Genomic DNA, 21043 nt, shown 5'->3' with positions numbered 1-21043 from the left:
AAGACTAATTGTGTTTGTAACGGTTGTAACTGCTCATAACATGTGGATTAAGTCTTACTTTTCCCTTATTTGCTTGAGCATGAGTTGAAAGTATAGCATTTTTTTGAAATTGTCAAACATGTCAACTTGCACAAGAGGATATTATCTAATTTTTCAAATCACAGCTTGCATGTTACAGATTTAAGTAAAGCACACCTCAGGTTGATTTGTTAGTGGGCTGGTCTGAACATGTGTGCCAAAAAAAACCAGACAAAAAAATGGATTTCTCTGCTGTGGTACTATGACTCACCAGGTCTGCAGCGGCCGTCAGCAGCCAGCTCCTGTCCCTCTGGACACACGCAGCTGAATTTGGGGGAGTGTTTGTTGATTTGTGGTGCGGGCAGACACATGTAGCTGCAGCCTCCGTTTGCACCTTTCTCTGTGCACCAGTTAGTACCTGCACACAAGAGGGAAAGTTACGGTTACTGTAACAAATAAAATACACACATTAAAGCTACATCAAGCTGCATCCCTCATTAACACTGAAATACATGAACCCTTACAATAAATACATCATCAGAAGACTAAGTCAATACTGGAAGTGGATGATAACAACTTCTCCTGCTCTGGTGTGTGTGTGTGAGTGTGAGTGTGAGTGTGAGTGTGAGTGTGAGTGTGAGTGTGAGTGTGAGTGTGAGTGTGAGTGTGAGTGTGTGTGTGAGTGTGTGTGTGTGTGTTGGTTGGTTGACCAAAAACTCTTTTAGCAAGTTGGAAGTCTGATGTTGGCTGTCAGAGCGAGCTGCAGGCCTTATAGATGTGAGCTGATGTGGACCGCTGTGTGTTTTTGTGCTCATTAGTGCAGGAAAAGTGAAACTGCAGAAGAAAGAACTCATCTATTAATAAGACAAACTTGGACCACACAATACCAACTCAAGGTTCCCTTAGCACCTTGTTCCAGAGATGAGATTTAGAAAGTATGACATGGGTTTGCAGTTACATGAGTACTTCTCGTGTGCTGGCTTGAATGTTGAAATTTCAGATATTGAGTCACCTCCATCCCTTGATGACCATGTGATCTGACTGAAAGCTTACAGAACCAGCTAGTGAGCAGACCTGGAAGTGTATAAACAATGCATACGCCACACATAAACTATGTATAAAAGCAGAATGTGCTCCCCTCACATTCTCCAGAGCCAACCTTAGTTTATAAGGTGGGAGGTGGAAAATAAGGAGAGAGGAACAACCTATAAACAAATACTGTATTCAGGTACTGTATGATTGCTTCAAACTAACCATTGATTACATTTGAGGTTTATAATGAGATATCACTGCAGGTGATGGTTTACAGGTTGTGGTGTATAAATTATACTCATAATGATAAGTACAATTAATAATGGCTATACTAGAGATTAAGATGAAGGGTTAACGATGAAGTATGTTTACTCCACACCGATTGAGTTTGCTATATTGTAAACAACAGATGTGAAATCTAAACAAAAGAAATGTGTGTGAACCATATATACATCATAATTTGTATTAAGAAGAAGGGACTTTGTTTTAAAAGGAAAAAAACAAGGCAAAGGTTTGACAACAGTGGTGTTGCAGAAAGTTTGTGTGAGACAGAACACAGGACGAACAGGAGCCTGTGGGGGGGGTGAGTGTGTGGGGGGCAAGTGTGTCTTGTATGAAAAAATAAAAACCCAGGAGAATCATATTTGGGCATGAGACACAAACGACCCGTGTCAGCAAAGATGAGGTCTAGCTATTGGCACAGTAAGGAAAGGATGAGACCATAGGAGTTGGATATTTCCACTCCTAGTTTTAGGGTATAAAAGGAGACACGTAATGCTCAATGTTAGATCATTTTATCATAGAGCTTATCTGTGTGTGGTCTCGGGTTTTGCTGCCAGCAATAAAACTCTACTGCACTCAACTGAGAAGCCTTCTGGTGATTTTTCAAGACTCTGAAGAACAAATGACAAGAGTCTGAGTGACCAATTTGAGTGATATGATAATGATAAGTAGCTGCACAGCTGTGTGTAATAACAGCTGTTCTGACACTGTTGCAGAACCTTGCTGATGCAACTTTGTGAAACTTTTCTTTCTAATTTTTTCATTGAAAGGTCTGAAAACTGATGATGCAGGCAACATGATATGAAAAGCGGTAATACGGGTGTGTCTCTATCCATTAATGGCTAATAGTGGGAATAAGGCTCATGCACCTGCACCTATATCCAAAATAAGATTTATAAAAACAGAACCATGTGTTCTGTTCCTTCTTTGTGCATACATAGTTTTAGTCATGAATCTTACGTTTTATGCATCTGGATCTGTATCTTGAGTTGACCTTGCTGTGTGATGAAGCTAGTATGTTGGTACAGCTTTCTTCCATTAATCTCATGTAAATGACGTCACTGTCTAAGTAGACCTGTGTCACTTCTGGCTGCATAACTACAGCTAAAATGATGAGGATCATTAGTAGTCCCTGTACCTGAATCACATGTAATTACAGTCATCTCTGATTAACTTTCCCTTCAATAACCTTCATTAACTCACAGCAGCAGCTACTGGAAAAAAAAGGGGCTTCACCCTGATGTTGCCATAACGTCACTGAGAGTGCAGAACTGGAAACGATCAACAAGCTAGAAAATCATCTTATCACTAACCGTCCCGTTCCTCCCTCCATCCTTTATAGCACAGCGGATATATACCTGATAGCTGGATCAGCTCGTGATAAACTATGATGTCCTGCGGGTCGTTTAGGTTGCTTGCCAGCGTCATGACGTCAGAGCCGGTGAACTTGTTTGCGCCGTAGATGGCTTTGTTTTCTCCATCTGTCCAGAAGACGCGATCCTGGAGAGGGCAGAAGAAAAAACATCTTATATTTATACAAAACCAGAAATCAATAAAACATGAAACTATGATTGATCATTTCATGTATTTTGGCTGTAACAGAGTATTTTTGTTTACTCTAGCTTAAACATAAAACATGGGTACTGTTGCCATGGTTACTTGCAGAAGTTTGAAGTAGCCCACTATACAGTTTTAATAAACGTCTGCCAGCTAATCAGAAGCAAGATTTTCAGACGCTCTGGTCTTAATATTAATGTCATGTAAATATACTTATCCTGCCTAACTAGAATCAGTTCTTTCTGCATGTGATTAATATTTCACTACAACTGCTTTCTACTTCTGATGTTACATTTGCTTCAAGGTTTCGTTTCATAGGTGAATAAAATACATTTCTACAAAGAATACCTCTAGGAGACTGAGCAAATGTCATCAATATTCAGTTAGAATCATTCCAGAAAGAACAAAACTCTTTCAAAAATAAAAGTGATATTTGATACATTTTCTTAATTTTGATCTTTAGATGAGGAAACTGTAGAGTATAAATGAACTGAGGGGGACAGAGAGATGCCGCATCATAAATTCAGCCATCTGTGTGAGACCATCTGTGTCGTGTTCCTGCACGACACCGCAGAGACCAGCCGTGTCAATCAAATTCATGTCTATGTATACATGTGTGCTCTGTTCCTGTCTGTCCAGTCTTGGTCTTGCTTATGTTAGTTACCTTATTTCTTTACATTTATCCCCCCCCCAAAAAAACCCAAAACCCTACACATTCCTGGCAGCAGAAGATTATTTTCCCCTTTTAAGCAGCTATGAGACTGCAAGAGATGAAAGCACTGAACATAAAAACACTTTCATGGACTGTTCATAAGTTAAATCACACGTCATCTACTGCCAAAAGATAGAACGTTTAGTTTTACTCCATCTATAAAGAGTGTTAGAGGATGCCATCTAGTTGAATTACTTGTTAAATTGTGCACTAAAGTGTTCAGACATGAGCTGTACCTGAAGCACTGTGCCTGCATGCGAATGAATGTGCCAACTGTCAGAGTGGGAGCGAGTTAGGGGTTGTATGTGTGGGTGAAGGTGAGAGAGCGAGTAGAGCCACATGTTCACTACTCTGAGATAACACGCGACAGACTTGCTGCAGATACATGAGATACCGACTACAAATACAGGCAATTGTTTTTGTTAGATACAAGATGTGTGTGAAGCTTGAAGTGTGCCGTTTGAGGTAGTGCACATTTCAGATTCAAAAATCCCCCTTCTGATTGTTATTTCATATCCATGTAGTAAGTGAGGGGAACAGTTAACAGAAAGGAGCATGTATTGAATGACTGAGTAAATGCAGAGAACACCACACTTAATGATATGCCAGAGTGTTTAGAGGCGTGTTGCTAGGCAAACTCGAAATCCCATGAGAAGCTGAATTCTCATATGACTTTACCAAAACAGAAACCGACTGAAAAGGGTTGTGTTGCTAATTCATACTGTGATTCCTGCAGAAATGAGGGCAACAAGGACTGTAAACATCAGAGGGAGGTGAACTTCAGGTTAGTGGTGACTCTGCACTAAAAGCTGATTAACCATCCCAGACACAAGATTGTCAAAACAGACTGTCATGCTAGATATATTGTATGATGTTCCTGGATCAGGGCTAACGATTTGCTTTGCTGCTATGTGATGTTTACTGTCTCAAGTTCTGTTGTTAAAATCAAACACAATAGAAATAATCGTAATGAGAACAACAGGCAGTTGCTGGATCAGAAAACAGATGATGTGAGGGAGAATTGAACAGCAGCGGTACCTCAAAAACAGTGAGAGCGAAGGGGTGAGCCAGGTATTCTGAAGACTGCAGGACTTTTTTCCTGTTGTCTCCGTTCAGGTCGACGCTGCAGAGCATGTGCAGCTTAGAGTCCACCCAGTACAGCCTGCCTTTGATCAGATCTGAGAGGGAGATGAAGGGGCGAGAGATACAAGATGAAGAACACAAAAGAATGGAGAGTAAACAGGAAAAAGATGAGTGGAAAGGAAGGGGGGTGGGGAGCAGATGAAGATTGAATTTTTAAAATGGGAGATGAAGAGAGAATAGGGGGTATGAAAGGATGAAAAAGAAGGAGGCATAGGACAAGTAAAGGAAAAAAATCAATACAACATTTCATTAACAAAGACAGATCGATGACTTTACCAGTGTGTGTGTGTGTGTGTGTGTGTGTGTGTGTGTGTGTGTGTGTGTGTGTGTGTGTGTGTGTGTGTGTGTGTGTGCAGACTCAGAAAGAAAAGAAAAAGAGGCTGAACAAAAGGAGAACATTGATCATATAATGTGGTCAGGTGTTGATAGTAAGTGTAGCGACTCAATGCGGTTAACACATAATAAATATGATCCATTTACATCCACTGTGTTCCAGCAGTGATGTCCTTTAATAAGGAGGCTGTATTGATGCTCAGGGGAGAAATCCAGTGTCTCATAAGTGGTGAGGCTGCATTTTCCATTAGGGTCAGAAGTCATTCGTCAATAGTAAAGGCGTCTCATGAGGATCGACAGATGAAACTGCTACTTTAAAGATGTGTATGAAATGTAGAAATTGCTATAATTTTCCTTTGAAGCGGTGGAAGAGGCTGGGTAAGCTGCTGAGAACAGAGGCCCTGAACAAAATATAGGTAGCAGATTAACTGTCAGTGCTGAAAGGAGCTGAACTGTCAGCTGTGGTTAAAGTGCTACACAGAGTTCGATTGTCAGTTGAAGATTAAGTACTGCCAGTATAAACCCTGAAAGAAGTTTTTTTTTTTAAAGTAAAGCTTTTGATGCAGAGTTTCGATATTTAAGTGGCAGATTAAATTTAAGATCATTTACACACAAAATAAAGAAACATATTCAACATTTACCTGGAATATTATTTACCAGAATACTCAGAAATTGCTAAAAGAAAGGAAAAGTCAGGCAAAATCCTCAAAATGAAATGTACTATTAGAAAAGGACTGCTCAAAGTCACCATAAATCTACCCTTTTTTCCCCTCAGCCTTCTTCAGTTAGTGATTACCTCTATTTCTCTGAATGCCTTTTGACAGCCCACAGAGAATGAATGGGCATTTAAAAACAGCTGAGTAGCCTTATAAATGATAGGGTGATGCTGACTGACCAAACCTCTGTGGCTTCACTGCATTCTGCTCATTTTCCTGGTCTTGTGTGAGATAGGAAGCTTCTATAGCGAGGCAGAAATATTCATACCACAGTGTTTATTTGTATAATGATGCAGTATATTTTCTGGAAAATCAATTAAGATACAGTTAATGGATGAAATACCAAGTTAGAGATTAGTGATTTGTGAGATATTAAATTTGTTGGATTAGTCAAACACAAAACTTCATTTATATCGGTCAAAGAAGATTTTGTAAAAAACAAACTGCTGTGCTATGTGATTTTCCTATTCGTGTGATGGATCAGCAGAGAAGAAAAATGTGCTGTGATGATGTCGAAATAGATGACTCATTAGTTCTGCAGTATGTGGGTGCAGTGTGTGTGTGTGTGTGTGTGTGTGTGTGTGTGTGTGTGTGTGTGTGTGTGTGTGTGTGTGTGTGGGTGCAGTGTGTGTGTGTGTGTGTGTGTGTGTGTGTGTTTTCCTACCAAGGGTTATTCCATTAGGCCACTGGATGTCCGTCGCCACCAGAACTTGTCTGTCCACTCCGTTCATACCGGACTTCTCAATCTTGGCTGGCTCGCCCCAGTCAGACCAGTACAGAAACCTGCAAGACCAAAACACACACACACACACACACACAGTAGATGTATATTGTAAACTGGTAGGACAAAATTTCCACCCATCATCATCTAAACAAAAGCTTTCCACCCACCCAGACAGTGGATCCACAGCGATGGCAGCTGGTTCTTTGAGGCCTCTGTTGAACAGAACTCTCTGCTTGGTCCCGTTGAAGTTGGCCACAGAGATGGTTTTGGTGTTGAGATCAGACCAGTACAGGTTCTTGTAGATCCAGTCCACGGCGATCCCAACAGGAGTCTGGACGTTGTCTATCACTTTGTTGTGGGTGCTGGTGTCCCCTCGTTTGTCCAGTACAGTGCTGCCGGGATAGAAAGGAGAGAGGCCATGTCCCCTTACACACAGGTTTAACTGTCCAATGTACGAATGGAAATGTCCATTCACTGACTAATATAACACAAAACTATGTGGGTCAAACTTTCACAGCTAATCTTGCCTCAACAAGATTAAAAGTCTGTAGCCACACGATCGTTCCCAGGAGGCTGAAAGGTTCACAGCAGGAAAATAAACTGTTAGAAAGTTTACAATTCTTAGATTCTTACAACTATCTAAGTTTATCTTGAAGGAAGTGACAGAGGAAAGCATGTAAATCAACAGCGTTTATCCTCTGTGCAGAAAGAACTCCAGGTGTGCTCTTCAGTCAGACACAACACGGTACCACTGGATGATTCAAATGCTGACAATGTGTTTAATATTAAATTATAATTTACTATTAGTGATGAAGCAGTAGACAGTTGTCTGGGGAACGTCAGTCTCAGGTCTTGAAATAAAAATTGTAGAAATATTGATAGTCAATACTTGTTAGCGTGCCTAGATAGATCACAAACATCAAAGTTATCAGGACTTGGAAACACTTTTCTGAAAGCTCAGATAATAACACAGAAGTCCCTGATGATTTCCAACAATCATGGACGCCATGTGAGCCAAAGTCTCTTAATTAAACCTAACTCTACCTGTATATGGCCTTCTGGCCCAGGTCAGCCCAAAACATCATCTGCTGGTCAAAGTCTGCATCCAGAGCCACCGTGTTCCTCTGCTGCTCCACTATCTGAGTGTACTCCTTCCTCTCCAGGCCGAGACGACGGATGTCACGCCGGTTAGTGAAGATCAGACTGGGCTCCTTACCTGAGGACAGGGAAGACTTTGTTAGATCAGAGACAGTCAGTCTGACAGCTAACCTCTTTATAATGTACCACAGGTCTGCACTGTTCTGCTTTTTGATGCTGAAGTCTTTCACATCTTTTAGACCTGATGAATCTCTGATGCATGAAGTCTTATTTCATCTTTAAAAGCTTCTTTAATAGTGTTTGAAGTTCTTTTACAATCTTTCACAGCAGAGAAAACCAAAGAAATGTATAGTAGAGGAGAACCATTTAGTCCAAATAAATGAAATACATGAACAAAAATGATCTATGATCCAAGATTATTATCTTTTATTATAATTATAAGTTTATATGGTCTGATGACAAGTTATCTGGAAAAAACCAGAACCCACAAACACAAACACAAACACACACACACTGTCAGGCTGATACAGTGATGGTCTTTGTCAACAAGCTACACAATAAAGTCTTTTTACTGCTGAAATACTCAAACAGCATGTGATCAGACTGGAGACTGACATCTCTTCTCCAGCACAACGACAAACAGGAACCTTTCTGAAAATATTCAATGATAAATACTTGACGATATTCATGGTTTATTTCTACAACTTCAGATTCTTTTGCTATCTTTTCACTTTACTCAAAGACTCTCCCTCATTTAGATTATCTTAGCTGGGTTAAAGATTTGAACTAATAACCCTTTCGTTAAATGCTGACTTTAGTGTGTATAATGTTAGCAGTTCTCAATCTGTAAGATGTGTTGCAAATGTAAGATCTTTCTCCATTACTCAAGTTGTTGTTATTTTTCTTCATAAAAAGCTGAACTGTTTCCCACAGAATCACATTGTATTTGTGATGGCAGATTTTTTAAATGTGCCTATGTAGAAATGACCGTTATGATTTTAGTATCTGATTATTAAAAATGCTGCAGTAAAAGACAAAGTTGAAACTCTTTAAAAACAACCTTCATGGTCATTTGAGTATAGATTTTAGGGTTTACGAGGTGCACCTGAATGCACCATTGACCTTGCTTTTACAATTTATGATGGGTGCTTTACAAAGCGATGGAGACAGAATCGATCTGTAAGTGTTCACGTTTTTTTAAGTAGAGACAGTGTGACCGCCTCTCAGCTGTAGGGTCAAAAGCTCAGAGGTGGCTGTTTGTCTGCAGCTGGAGGACAACTAGTCACAGTGCAGGTGTGTCCACGTCTGTTTGCCATGAATAAATGAATGTATGAGAAACCCTGTGAACATGATTTTTCCTGTGATTTCACGTTTTCAACAACCTATCACCACCACTTTTAGTTAAGTGTTATTCAAAGAGTCAAAAATGATGTCAGCTCATCTATGTTAACAGTGAGACCAGCGGAAGAGCCAAGAAAAGTGCTTCATGATGATAACCTCAACTGAAATCTGAATTTTGCCTGACTCAGCTGAGGAGAGCTGATTTTACACACAGTCCACACATTCCCCCAAAAACGCTGAGTCTGGAGCTGAAAATATGATCCCACATAATTGAGGCTTGACTTTATTTCTGAGCACAGTGGTAATTTAGGCTATATATATTTTGGGGGCTTGGTCATACGACAATATGACAGAAATTAATTGCATATGAAAACTATCAATTTTGCAGGACAATTTGGTTCATTTGGGCATTTTTTAAAGCTGCCAGTTTACCTTTTTAAAACTGATGTGGTCTGATACAACAGCCCTGCAATGAATGAAGCTTCTTATGTTTAATCCACATTGATATAAATGCATTACAATTCTACAGCACCAGAAACTACAGGATCCAAAATAACAGGCTGTTTGAGAAAGATGCTGATTCAACTATTTCTGTTGAGTCAAACATCCTGACTGTAGTCTGCTGTGGCTGTCTGTGGTGCTTTTTATGTACTGATACTATATAATCATCTGTTTTGAACTGAAAACCTAGTGAAAAAAGCCTGAAACCGAGAAAATAAAAGTATTTGGAGTCGTAGTTCACCGCTGTGCGTCTTGCCGTTATTTCTCGTAGGGGACTTGTTGTATTCCCAGCTGTTGACTCACCGACAGCTTTACAGACTCCGGTGGTCGGATCCATCTGGTAGCCGTTGTGGCATTCGCACTTGTATCCTCCCTTCAGGTTGATACAGATCTGACTGCAGATGCCTGGGTTCAAACACTCATTGATGTCTGCGGAGAAACAGATAGAGGGAGAGAGAGGGGGGAGGATGATGAGAAAACAAGAAAACAGCTGCTATCTGACATGTTTAATTAATCACATCTGCATGAGCGCTTCAAAACTGGGTAATCAGGCTCATACAAACAAACTTTTACAGTCATTTCATTCTTTGCTTTTTTGGGTTCTTATTGCGCGGGATCGTAAACTCGTGAGCCTGGAAATACACTAAATGAAATTTAATCTAACTTTAATTGCTGCCGCTGATGTTTTGCCAGAACTGCTCTTTAGCAACAAGCTGCTCTCACTAGAATTCAATGTAAACAGGCAAATGTTTGGGGCTGTTTAGTGGTGATTTTAAATCTTGGGAGTAGATTAAGAGCCTCTGTGCAAGCGGGCAGAGCCCATTCCAGATGGGATTAGACACAATATCCAACGGAGCGTTTGAGGCCAAGATTGACTCGGTTACAAAACTGTGTCGGATCTGAGCCTCCTGAACATGACCGAGAGGATTTCAGCTTTTAGAATGGGAGGAGAAAATAAAAAGAAAAAAAGATTACAACACAGCCTATCACATTACACACTTAAACCTTTCGGGGCCAAAAGAGCACAATAAGAGTATGTATCGGCTGTAACTGAAATATGTCCAATTCACACTACCAGTATAGATCATGCCTGACCTCGCCTCGAGACTATTGACACTCCCTTCAGTCTTGTCATTCAAACCATCCACAAAAATAACCTGCCGATGACATTTTCAGTTCTGGGATGTTATATACTTTTTTTTTTTTTTTTTTTAAATCGATGTTTATTGCTGCCATGAAACAAAAGCATGTTTAAAACAACAATGATCGTTAATCTCCATGATGCAGCACATTCGCTTCTTTGAGCGATGCTTTCCTTTTCATGACAAATAAACTGAATGGAGTCAAAATCTTAAATATATGGTGATGATGGAAATATTTAACATGTTGAGCTTAAACTAAACTGCAAATTTTCAGTTTCTAGTTTCACTAATTGACAACCTGCAGGAAACTGCACATTAAAACAAATGAGTAATTGGTAAAGACACAGCTGAATTGAACCAACTGTGCATCAACACATCAAATTACTAAATACCCAAGTCAACTGATTTCATACACAACTGAGCAAACAGGGAACTATGACTGATAATGAGTTATGATGCTAGGTGAGCTTGTTGGCCATGGCAAAACTTTTTCCATTATCTACTGTTAAAATCAGCTTTCTTTAACTAGAATAACAGATTTTAAAATGATGCTGAGATCTTCTGGGGTTCACCTAATAACTGAAACCCAGCCAGACACCAGTTATATTCAGCCTAATCGGGTCAGTAGGGTCCTCTATATCAGCTCTGACCACATGCTGGGTATTAATCATTACTGAAGAAAGAAAATGATATTGCTGCTCTTTTGAGTGCAGCTTTCTTCTTCATTGGTGGAGTGTCGTGCTGCTCTCAGTTCACCACATTTTCGATCAGGTCTAATTATTCTTTGATTAATTTGCCTGGGTGTCACGGTCCTCAGGTTCCTGGCAGACTGGGTCTCATCTTTTTTGGAAAATTAACGTTTTGGCTTCAGGAGGTTTTTCTTGTGTCAGTGTCAGACCAGGACTAGAATTATACATAAAGAATAGCTTCATCTTTTGTTGAGGTTGATGGTAAGTTATCCAGTACTGTTGAGTGTTTTTATGACTAATGCTACATCGCAGGTGATCGCTGAATAGTCAGTAGGTGACATACCTCCGCAGGTCTTGTGGTCTATGAGCTGCAGTCCAGGTGTGCAGTCACACTCAAAGCCGATCGCCATGTCTTTGCAGATGTGGGAGCAGCCGCCGTTGTTCAGGAGACACTCGTTTATAGCTGAAGAACATGAAGCAAAAACAGCTTGGTATAATACACAGACAGTACTACCATTTTAAACACACACTGTGGATCACATTGACCAGTCTACATTCAAACTGATGCTTTTGAGGATGTTGTTCTTATGCTCCAGTATGCACATTTTGATACTGATGTAATACTAGAAAATGTCACATTTTCTTAGGATATAAAGTGTGATTAATTAAGTCTGTAAGGTTAAAGGTTAAAAAGTTAAATGTGTTTTGGAAGGAGTTTGGATCATATGTCGTTTAAAGCCACAGCAAACATAAAAAAAGCTTTTCTTGTTGTATTTATCAAGTTTGTTCCATCTGGTTTGTTTTCACTGAAAATGTCAGACCCATCAGGTGACATAATGGTAAACATATCCTTATTTATTATAGTTAAGACTGCAACCAGACACTGGAGTTGGAATAGGGAGGGGGGGGGGGGGGGGGGACTTAAGACTGTAAATGTGCTACAGTTAGGGATTAGTGCTTGAAACATAAACAAGCAGTTTTAATTATAAACATTCTGACCAAAATCTGCACAGAAAATAATGTTCTGTGTGGTTCAAGCATGTGTATTGATCTGTAAATGAATGTGCGTGATTCTTAAAGTATCTCTTGTTCACAGCTGCTTTATACTGTGTGAAGTAAAAAGGACTAATATTTAACATATTTTACTGTACTAACTCAAAACAACTATAATGTGTTATCAGAGGTTAAGTAAGCATGCCAAGTTAAAATACTGGCTTCTCTACAGCCAGTATGTATCCTTTGAAATTTCCATACTGGTGCTGAGCGTCTGTTTTGTTTAGTTTTCTGGTCTGTGTGATTCCACTCACTGCAAATTCAACCTGATCGTGGTTTTAAGACATGGTGGCCATTTCAAGTATTTCTGTGAGATCAAGTTGAGGTCGCCTGATATGAAACACTGGCACACAAACACAGCGTGCTGCAGCTGGAAGCAAACAAACAAACTGGATCAACTGAGATAGATTCCACCCGACCAAAAAAACCTGTGAGAGCTCAGAGTGTGGTGAGCAGGTGAGCGGGGGGGGGGGGGGGGGGCGGCGACGACATGCTCTCCAATATTTTGAATTTGTTTCATATGCTTGCTGTCAAGTGTTACATATTTCTCCTTTAAATCCGTGCAACTTCTGAAGGGCAGCAGGACTGATATGTTGTTAAATCCACAGCCTCAGAGAAGTGACTGCACCAGAGAGTGATGCCATTACGCACAGCTGCTCACTGTGTTTACCTTCATTAAATCAGCTGAAAACCACACCAGGCTTCTGCAGAATGACACCCCACACACACACACACACCTCTACATCCATCACACTGGTCAGTATAACTGGATATTCTGCCTGTTTAGACGTCGGGTTAGCAGCTCATCACAGACTATTCAACTTTTTCAGCAAGAGTAACGTCTCATATTTCATTATTGGAACACATTTTAGTGCAGATGCTGTTGTGCAACATTAATTATTATGTGACCATTTACAAGGTGAGATAGGCTACATTAGAGATGGCTGGAATGGCATCATTCAGATCATGACTAGATGTCCCCTGACTTCAACACTTAGTGCAGTGCTCCTGACAACCAGGACAGTTGCAACATGACTGTCTACATTAACATTTCCCAGCAGCACAGTAATCACAAGTATCTCATAACACTGTAAATGTGCCATCTTAACCATCTCACCACACTTTAACATTAACATGGATATAATTTAATTCTTACTGAAAACTTCAATTTCAGCAATTTGTAAAATGGAACAAAAGTGGATTGTTGGTTTTAGTTTTGCAATAACGAAGAGAAAAACTAGTCTAGCCTAAAGATAGATTTAAGTGCATTTAGCAGTTTGAATGCTGAGTCTAATGCTCGAATGATAGTTCACAACATTTAATAACAACTTAATCATCTATCCATTTTCTGACACTTGCCTGGATCACTGTGTCAGCAGCTGGGCTCAGCAGGGTAGACCATATGCCACAGACCTCCAGAAAGAGATGAAACACAAAGGAATAGTGGCCCTGTGGCCCTATTCTAAGATCTGTCTGGATGTGTCAAACGATGAGCCCAGTCACTGTGTGAAAGGAAACTCATTTAGGCTCATTCTGTCAGTGACTACACAAAGCTAATGAGCACAGGTTGGAAAGTCATCTAAAAACTGCTTTGCTCTATTTTGTTTATGTAAATCTGCTCCAACTATGTACAGAACAAAGAAAAGGGGGAATAAAAGTTGGAATGTGCATTTGAAGAGCAGCAAATTGTGTAGCTGAAGCAGCAGCAAACTCTACAATATGTTAAACAAAGACAAAGAGGTCGATGGTATCTGCACAGACCTTTAACTTTTCACAACTGCTGCCAGTTCTTTGATTTATTTAAATTTAAATGCTCTGAAGGCTAAAAAAAAAAAAAAGTTTCCTTCCTTCAGTTCATCAAAGCAGGCAGTGCACCAATATTTAACACAGGATTGTTTGCTTGTCATTTGACCTTTAACATTATAGTTGAAAGATAAAAATAGTGTTATATTCTCATTTTTAAGGGTCTTTTGAATTGACCATTTACAATACACGCCGATCGTAGTACACACACACACACATTTAGTATTGTGATAGTGGAAAAGCATCATAACTTTTGGCCGACTTCTTTGATCAATGAAAGAGAATTATTTACAAGCGCTGTTCGTTTTCTCACGCTGAACTGCGAGACACATTAAATCTGCAATAGGCTGAATTTAATCTGAAAAGCTCACATTTCACCAGCATGTGAAACAGAGGAGGAGCGTTGTGTAGTTCTAACCCCGATGGCTCGAATTAAACTCTCCTTTTTTTAGGTGTGGACACTTTTTTGGCTACAGGAAGAGGAATCCTTTCCTTTTCACTTTTTACCACATTGGTTGCTTTGGTGCAAGGCAACAGAATAAGTTCTGTGAACACAGTTGAAATATTTCTTGTTCAAACGGTCTCCTGTTGCTGAGGAGGTACCACAAGGCTTTTTAACAAGTGATATTTGCATTTCACAGCTCAAAATACAAGATCATTCATATCTGCATACGTGTTGTTTTAAAGGGTAGTGGCATTTTAATCATCACTGGGCAACCTCTACATTTTTCACATCCAGCTAAAATCTCTTCAAAGTGATACATAAAGGACAAATATAGAGTGATCCTGGCTTTAGATGCAGATTATTTTGTTTACTCACTGCATTCCTTGATGGGTTCGTCGCTCCAGTCGGGACAGTCTCGGGCCTTGTTGCACACTTTGCTCATCTCGATACACTCCCCGCTGCGACACTTGAACTTCTCTGGCCCGTTACACTGAGTCACTGTGCAGACATGCAGAGAATAAAGAGCCGTTATATCAGGATAGAACTTTTCTTGTACAGCATCAGGCCAACCGTTTCCCCTGCACTCATTATGCTAAGCTAAGCTATGACCTCCTGGATCCATCTCTGTACTTTGCTCAAAGACGTGTGAGGCATCAATCTTCTCATCTCGTTCTTGGCAAGGAAGCAAATAAAATGCCCTTTCTGACACACAAAATGTCAAACTCCTCTATTGAAGTTGACGGATTAGTTAAAGCGTGGCGTTTTTTTTTCCAGATCTGTACTGTATGAACTTCAGCGAGTGAGGCGGCAGACAGCTCGGACTAATTGAGAAACATCACACAGCGGACGGTTTTTGGAAAGGTTTCATAAAACACAACAGTTGAAGGGTTTTCTCAGTTCTTCGAGCAGCATCTGATCTTTCTGTTAAGAACCTGAAGTCGCTAAAATAGAATCTGCACTGCGACACAAATCTGTCCCTCTTTCAGGTCTCTTTTCATAATCCTGTTTTCTTTTCCTAAAGGAAGAATAAAAAGCAGCAATGAAACAAGATAACAGTTTGTATGACATTCATCTTGTAAGTGAGCACCTAAATAAAGCAGCATATTACAGAAGTAGACTGAAAGCATTAGATTGTAGATTAGACAGATCAAAATATGTAATAAAAACTAAATTTATTCATTTTCTGCTGCACCTGAGCACAACCTGAGGTGAATACTGATGTTACACGTGTGGAAAATATGAAGACACCCAACATTTACATATTCAAAGCATCTACACTGATACGAATACACAGCCTCTGAAGCTGAGGGCAGCCTGAGGTGGAAATTACAAACATGCATACCAAAAGACAATAAATAAATAAATAGAGCTGCAAGCTGCAATTTGTTGTTCAAACCTTTTCCAGCTAAACTGGCCAAAATTAAAGCCGCGAGCAGCGATGAGCAGGTTTCAGCAAAGTCACTTCAGCTAATTTAATTATGTTGTTTTTTTTAAAAGAAAAAAAAAAAAAAGGAGCCCAATCATCACAAAGCCTGTAGCATTTCAAAGTTCCACCATTCATCCCTCCTTCATCAGATTGAAATAAAACTGTGTATATGTTCAGGATATAGCACGAGATTTCTCCAGTTAATTTAATCATTATTGGACAGAAATGAACAAGATAAACTAAAAGAGGAAAAAGCTCAAAAGTGAGCAGGAGCTGCTGCTACAGCCTTTTATGTAGAGCACACTGAACTGGACTTGTATGTGAAATTTCAAGTCAATCAGAATTAAAGTGTGAGAAATGTAGCCTTTCCAAAATGGAATTTTTAGGTCTTAATTACAGCACAGTCTGCCCAATTGGGCTCATATATTCCAGTTATTAGGCCAAGTTTCCTGGTTTCAGCTCGTTCCAGCTCATGGCAATCTGAGGCAATGCAGCAGAACATGATAATAATGAACAGCCACAATCACAGAATCACAGAAGGGTTCTAACTCCTTCGAGGTTTAAACCCTAAAAATAATGTTTCTGCACCTGACCGTGGCCTCAGGAGAATTAAAAGCCACACTCAGACACACACGGAGAGAGAGAGAGAGCACTTACTGTTTTTGCAGTTGATTTCATCTGAACCGTCGGTGCAGTCTCTGACGCCGTTACACTGTCTGCTGCCCAGGATGCAGTTTCCATCATCACATTTGAACTGATCTGGTCCACATGTGCGCACAGCTGCCAAGGAGATACACAACCTTAGTTACACATGTAACAATCAGATTTATCAATGAACTGATTCAGGAATATTAGCACAAAATGCTGATATTCTCTGCTTCTCAAGAGACATCAGTTTGTGTCCTTAAGCTTAGACTTCAAGCACAGTGATTGGCAAACATTCAGCAGAGATGGTCTAGTGAAGGGGGAAAAAAGAGATCATAATCAAAGAGGGCTGATGATAAGTGACTGTTTTTCCTTTATCTTATCACTGCAGGGTTTCATTTACAGTAGGAGGTACGTAATCGGACAGATAATCAAGTAATTACTGTCAAATGAGGCACATGATGGCTCGCTGCTGTGAGCCGTGTTTTAAAAGAAAATAATATTAACAGCCGAAATGATTCTAAAGTAAACATTTTTGGATGATGTTTTTCTTCAGGACAGTACCTGTTTTTTTTATACATATTTCAGCTGATTTAAAAACAACTCGTACACACACAGCATATTTTACATTTTTGACCCGTATAAGGCTTAGATCTAATCTTTTGTCATTTATGTTTGTAATGTTATGTAATATTTGGGATTACTAAATGAGGTTTCTTTCCTTTCCCTGATTTACTGGTATTTAAATCAACTTGCTTGTGAATGGTACATTCTATCTGCTTTTATTTATGTCAACTCTATATACTGACTCAGTTATCTTGGCACTGTAGATCAAAATCAGCAACATAGACGATATCATCAAAAAGCCATTAAAGATAAAACGCCTTATATCAGCGTTTCTAAGCTCCCATCAGTCTGCAGCAATGGTTGATATATTTAATATGTGACTGGCAGCAGGTCTGTACGTACGACAGTTGGCTTCATCGCTGCTGTCCTTGCAGTCAGGGTCTCCGTCACATCTCCACTTCTTGTGAATACACTCTCCTGAGCGGCACTGCATCTCGCTGGATAAACACTTGGCTGGCGGCGTCGGGTGACGTCCGCAACGAGACGGAGACTCATCTGACTGGTCCTGCAGGGAAGAGAAATGACCAGATATTATTTTAGAAAGAAAGAGACAATACACTATTGTGTGCTATTTTTAAAGTTCTCACTTCTCATGGAGAAATGGATGGTGATTGTAATCTTCAAACTGATGAGATGATATGATCTTATGAATGAGATCTTATGAATGCCTGTTTTCCTTCTGTGTTTCACCATCATTTGTGACAGCTTTTTCATTTGCTGTTCACACACTTCTTACAGCCGAGCCTGTAGTTCAACTGAACAAGACTTTAAAAGACCAGTTTCACCAATTCAGAGTTACAGCAGTGATGTTTTAACCTTTGGACTGAAGACAACTGATGCACAAGTTCAACTTTTGTACTGATTAAACAAATGATATAAAATGTTAACTAGTGAACTTTTGGATGTGATGGCAGGCACATTTTGTTACCTTTGAACAGAGCTAGGCTACTTATTTATATCAAATTAGCACACTTCAAAAAATGTGCAACCATTCCTTTAAAAAGGGATATTCATCAACCTGCTAATTGTCCTATTTTTGCACATTATGACTGTTGGTCATAAGATATTACTCACCACCTCCCTTATAGACATTAGAGGAAACAAACACTTAATCAGGGCCAGAAGCACCAATACTAAATTCAACAGAAATCCCTGCAGTAGTATTATCAAACTGCATAGCAGCTATAAAGCAATCACCCATAAGTGGAGTCTCTTTATCTTGTGTACCTTGTTCCATTGATTGATTGATTTCAGCCTCCTTCAAACATTTGCGACTATATATCTAACATATACACACAAATTCATGTGTTCATGTACACAACAGATAAGTTACAGGAAAAGGAACAGCTACACTATTTCAGTACAACAGCTTGAGCGAACACCTTATATCGTTATCAAACAGCTGAAGCTCGTCAAAGGGTTTGATAACGAGCTAATACTCAGAATCAGTTGTGTGAGACTATACAATGTCTTTATAATACAATACCAGACATCTCAGGAGTTTTCAGGCTTTGCATCAATGAGAGCCATCAAAGAGAAGCATTAATGTCATTAACAAAGACACACTGTTTGACAGGTGATGTGAGGGGGGTGAGCGGGGCAGAAATGACAGAGCGTTTAGGTCTCAGATCTCTCAGATCATTACCTCTGTAATAAGATCTAAAACTGGACAATCAGACAGAATGGGATCAAGAGAAGCTGCGGGATGAATTTCTAACACTTTCATCATCGCTGAGAGTCACAGACTCATGTGGGAGCAGATTAATGGAGTGTGAGTGTGTGTGTGTGTGTGTGTGTGTGCTCAGTGACGCAGGATACGAGAGACGATGTAGAAATTAACAACAGTGACCTTCCCGCTGAACACTGCGTTTTAAATATTTGTGGGTGTGAGCGGTTTTGCATCAACCCCCCCCCCCCCCCCCCACCCCCCACAACCAATTAACAGGTACACAGGAAAAAAACCTGACTCAGCTGAACATGTTCTGCTGTGTGTGAAAACACATTAGCAGAGTCAATGTGTGTGTGTGTGAAAGAATGAGACAGGTCAATAACCGGTGGGTGTTGTGAAAATTGAACAGGCAGAACCTGTGTGTGTGTGTGTGTGTGTGTGTGTGTGTGTGTGTGTGTGTGTGTGTGTGTGTGTGTGTGTGTGTGTGTGTGTGTGTGTGTCTACGCCCGCCCGCTCGCTCAGGGACATCTGGTTAAGTACAGTGAGCCAAAATCTACTTATAAAGAACGAGATGGTGTGTGTTTGCCAGCGTTGCCTGTATACTTTGAGAAATGTGCACAATTACTTACAGTGCAGATTATTATCAGATGTTTACATGTGTAGTATAAAAGATGTGAAGGTCAGGAGAGGGCAGATAGTGTGAGGAATGTACCTTCAGAGTAGTGCCACACCAGTAATAAACAGTCAGGTAACAAAACAAAACCCTGAATAAATGAGTGAGAAACATAATGAATGCAGATGCTTCCACACGGGAGCTCTCCATGGTACAATTAAACAATTAACATCCAATCATGATCTGTGGCGTGTATAAAAGTGCTGAGCGGGCCCAGTTGATTCTTGTTTTGAATCAAATTTGCAGGAGGAAAAGATGTGAGGGTTCACTGTTGGGGCACCGATGGCTGCTGTTTCAGTGGGAACAGTCACTGAAGTGACACCTCATTAACATCTATGTGACACACATGAGTAAATAATGAAAGACAGAGGAGCAGCGCTTCCTCAGATGACTGAGAATGTCAATGCTTGACGAGATCAGTCCAGACTGTCAGCAACAATTATATCGAGAGGGATATTATAGCAGGGTGCAGCACATAAACGCCTCATTACAAAGATGAATGCTCATTTGAGAGTTAATTGGTATAAAGACCACACACATGTCTACAGAGATGTGGAGGAAAGTGATGGTCAGATGAGTCATCCTCCACTAGAAGTGAATGTGTGGCATTCACTAAGAGCGCAGTACCGGTCTGAATGTTTGACCACTACAGTGAAGGGATCCAGTGGCTCTGTTATGCTGTGGGGGACATTTTGCTGGCATGGTTTGAGTCCACTTGTCCCCTTAGAGAGATTACAAAAGGACCAAGTATCTATTCATTGTATTAAAATGTGCTATATCAGTAGGTATCATTATCAGGACATGAGATTTTGGTCATATCACCCAACACCTGATGGTGTTCATCCCACCAGATTCTACAAGTGATCAGACACTGCTCTGGCAGCCAGTTATGGCCCAACACCTTACTTAGACACTTTATATTGGTTTTTCCTGTAATTTGTCACCTGCCTGCCAGTTCAGCTTTCCTTTCTCCATGAACATGACAAGTGATGAGGTAAAGATACACCTAACTTTCTGCCACACCAAACAGCCCAGGCTCAAATTCAGGAGAGGAACTTTAGTGCCAGACTAACTAATGGTTTTAATAATTGAGAAAAAATCAAATACAGCTTGCTATTAAAAAAAAAAAAAAATCTGTATTGATCCAAACTGTGTTACAATATTTTCTTTTTTTATAGACACATACACCCATATACACATGAAATCCAGCAGCAGATCATCATTGCTTACATTCCCTCAGTCAGAATTCAGTTATTTCTAAATGGAGCTGTCTTTCTTCTGTACTGAAATGGGTTTTGTCTTTGTATGACCGATGTTTATAAAGACCAAATTACACTGGTTACAACTGAAAACCGGCAGGATTGGATCCAGTAATTAGTGACCTGTGGGCAATTTCTAAAAAGGTTGCCACTTG

The 21043-nt window shown here is 40.0% G+C and overlaps 1 protein-coding gene across 2 annotated transcripts in view; it reads right to left on the bottom strand.

Annotated features, from left to right (window-relative positions):
• vldlr (very low density lipoprotein receptor) overlaps positions 1-21043 on the bottom strand; it is a 68467-nt gene that overhangs the window by 12720 nt on the left and 34704 nt on the right. For both annotated transcript variants that reach the window (XM_062435243.1, XM_062435244.1), the window contains exons 6-16: positions 17630-17792; positions 16673-16795; positions 14965-15087; positions 11632-11751; positions 9761-9886; positions 7562-7733; positions 6685-6909; positions 6458-6576; positions 4640-4779; positions 2691-2832; positions 290-436 (exon numbers count right to left, since the gene is read on the bottom strand). In XM_062435243.1, coding sequence (XP_062291227.1) covers positions 290-436; positions 2691-2832; positions 4640-4779; positions 6458-6576; positions 6685-6909; positions 7562-7733; positions 9761-9886; positions 11632-11751; positions 14965-15087; positions 16673-16795; positions 17630-17792 — 1600 coding nt within the window. The remainder of the gene's footprint in view (positions 1-289; positions 437-2690; positions 2833-4639; positions 4780-6457; positions 6577-6684; positions 6910-7561; positions 7734-9760; positions 9887-11631; positions 11752-14964; positions 15088-16672; positions 16796-17629; positions 17793-21043) is intronic.

Source organism: Scomber scombrus, chromosome 15, assembly GCF_963691925.1.
Source record: "Scomber scombrus chromosome 15, fScoSco1.1, whole genome shotgun sequence".
In the NCBI taxonomy this organism is placed as follows: domain Eukaryota; kingdom Metazoa; phylum Chordata; class Actinopteri; order Scombriformes; family Scombridae; genus Scomber; species Scomber scombrus.
The sequence above is the reverse complement of the archived record's forward strand: the minus strand, read 5'-3'. Positions and strand labels throughout refer to the sequence as shown.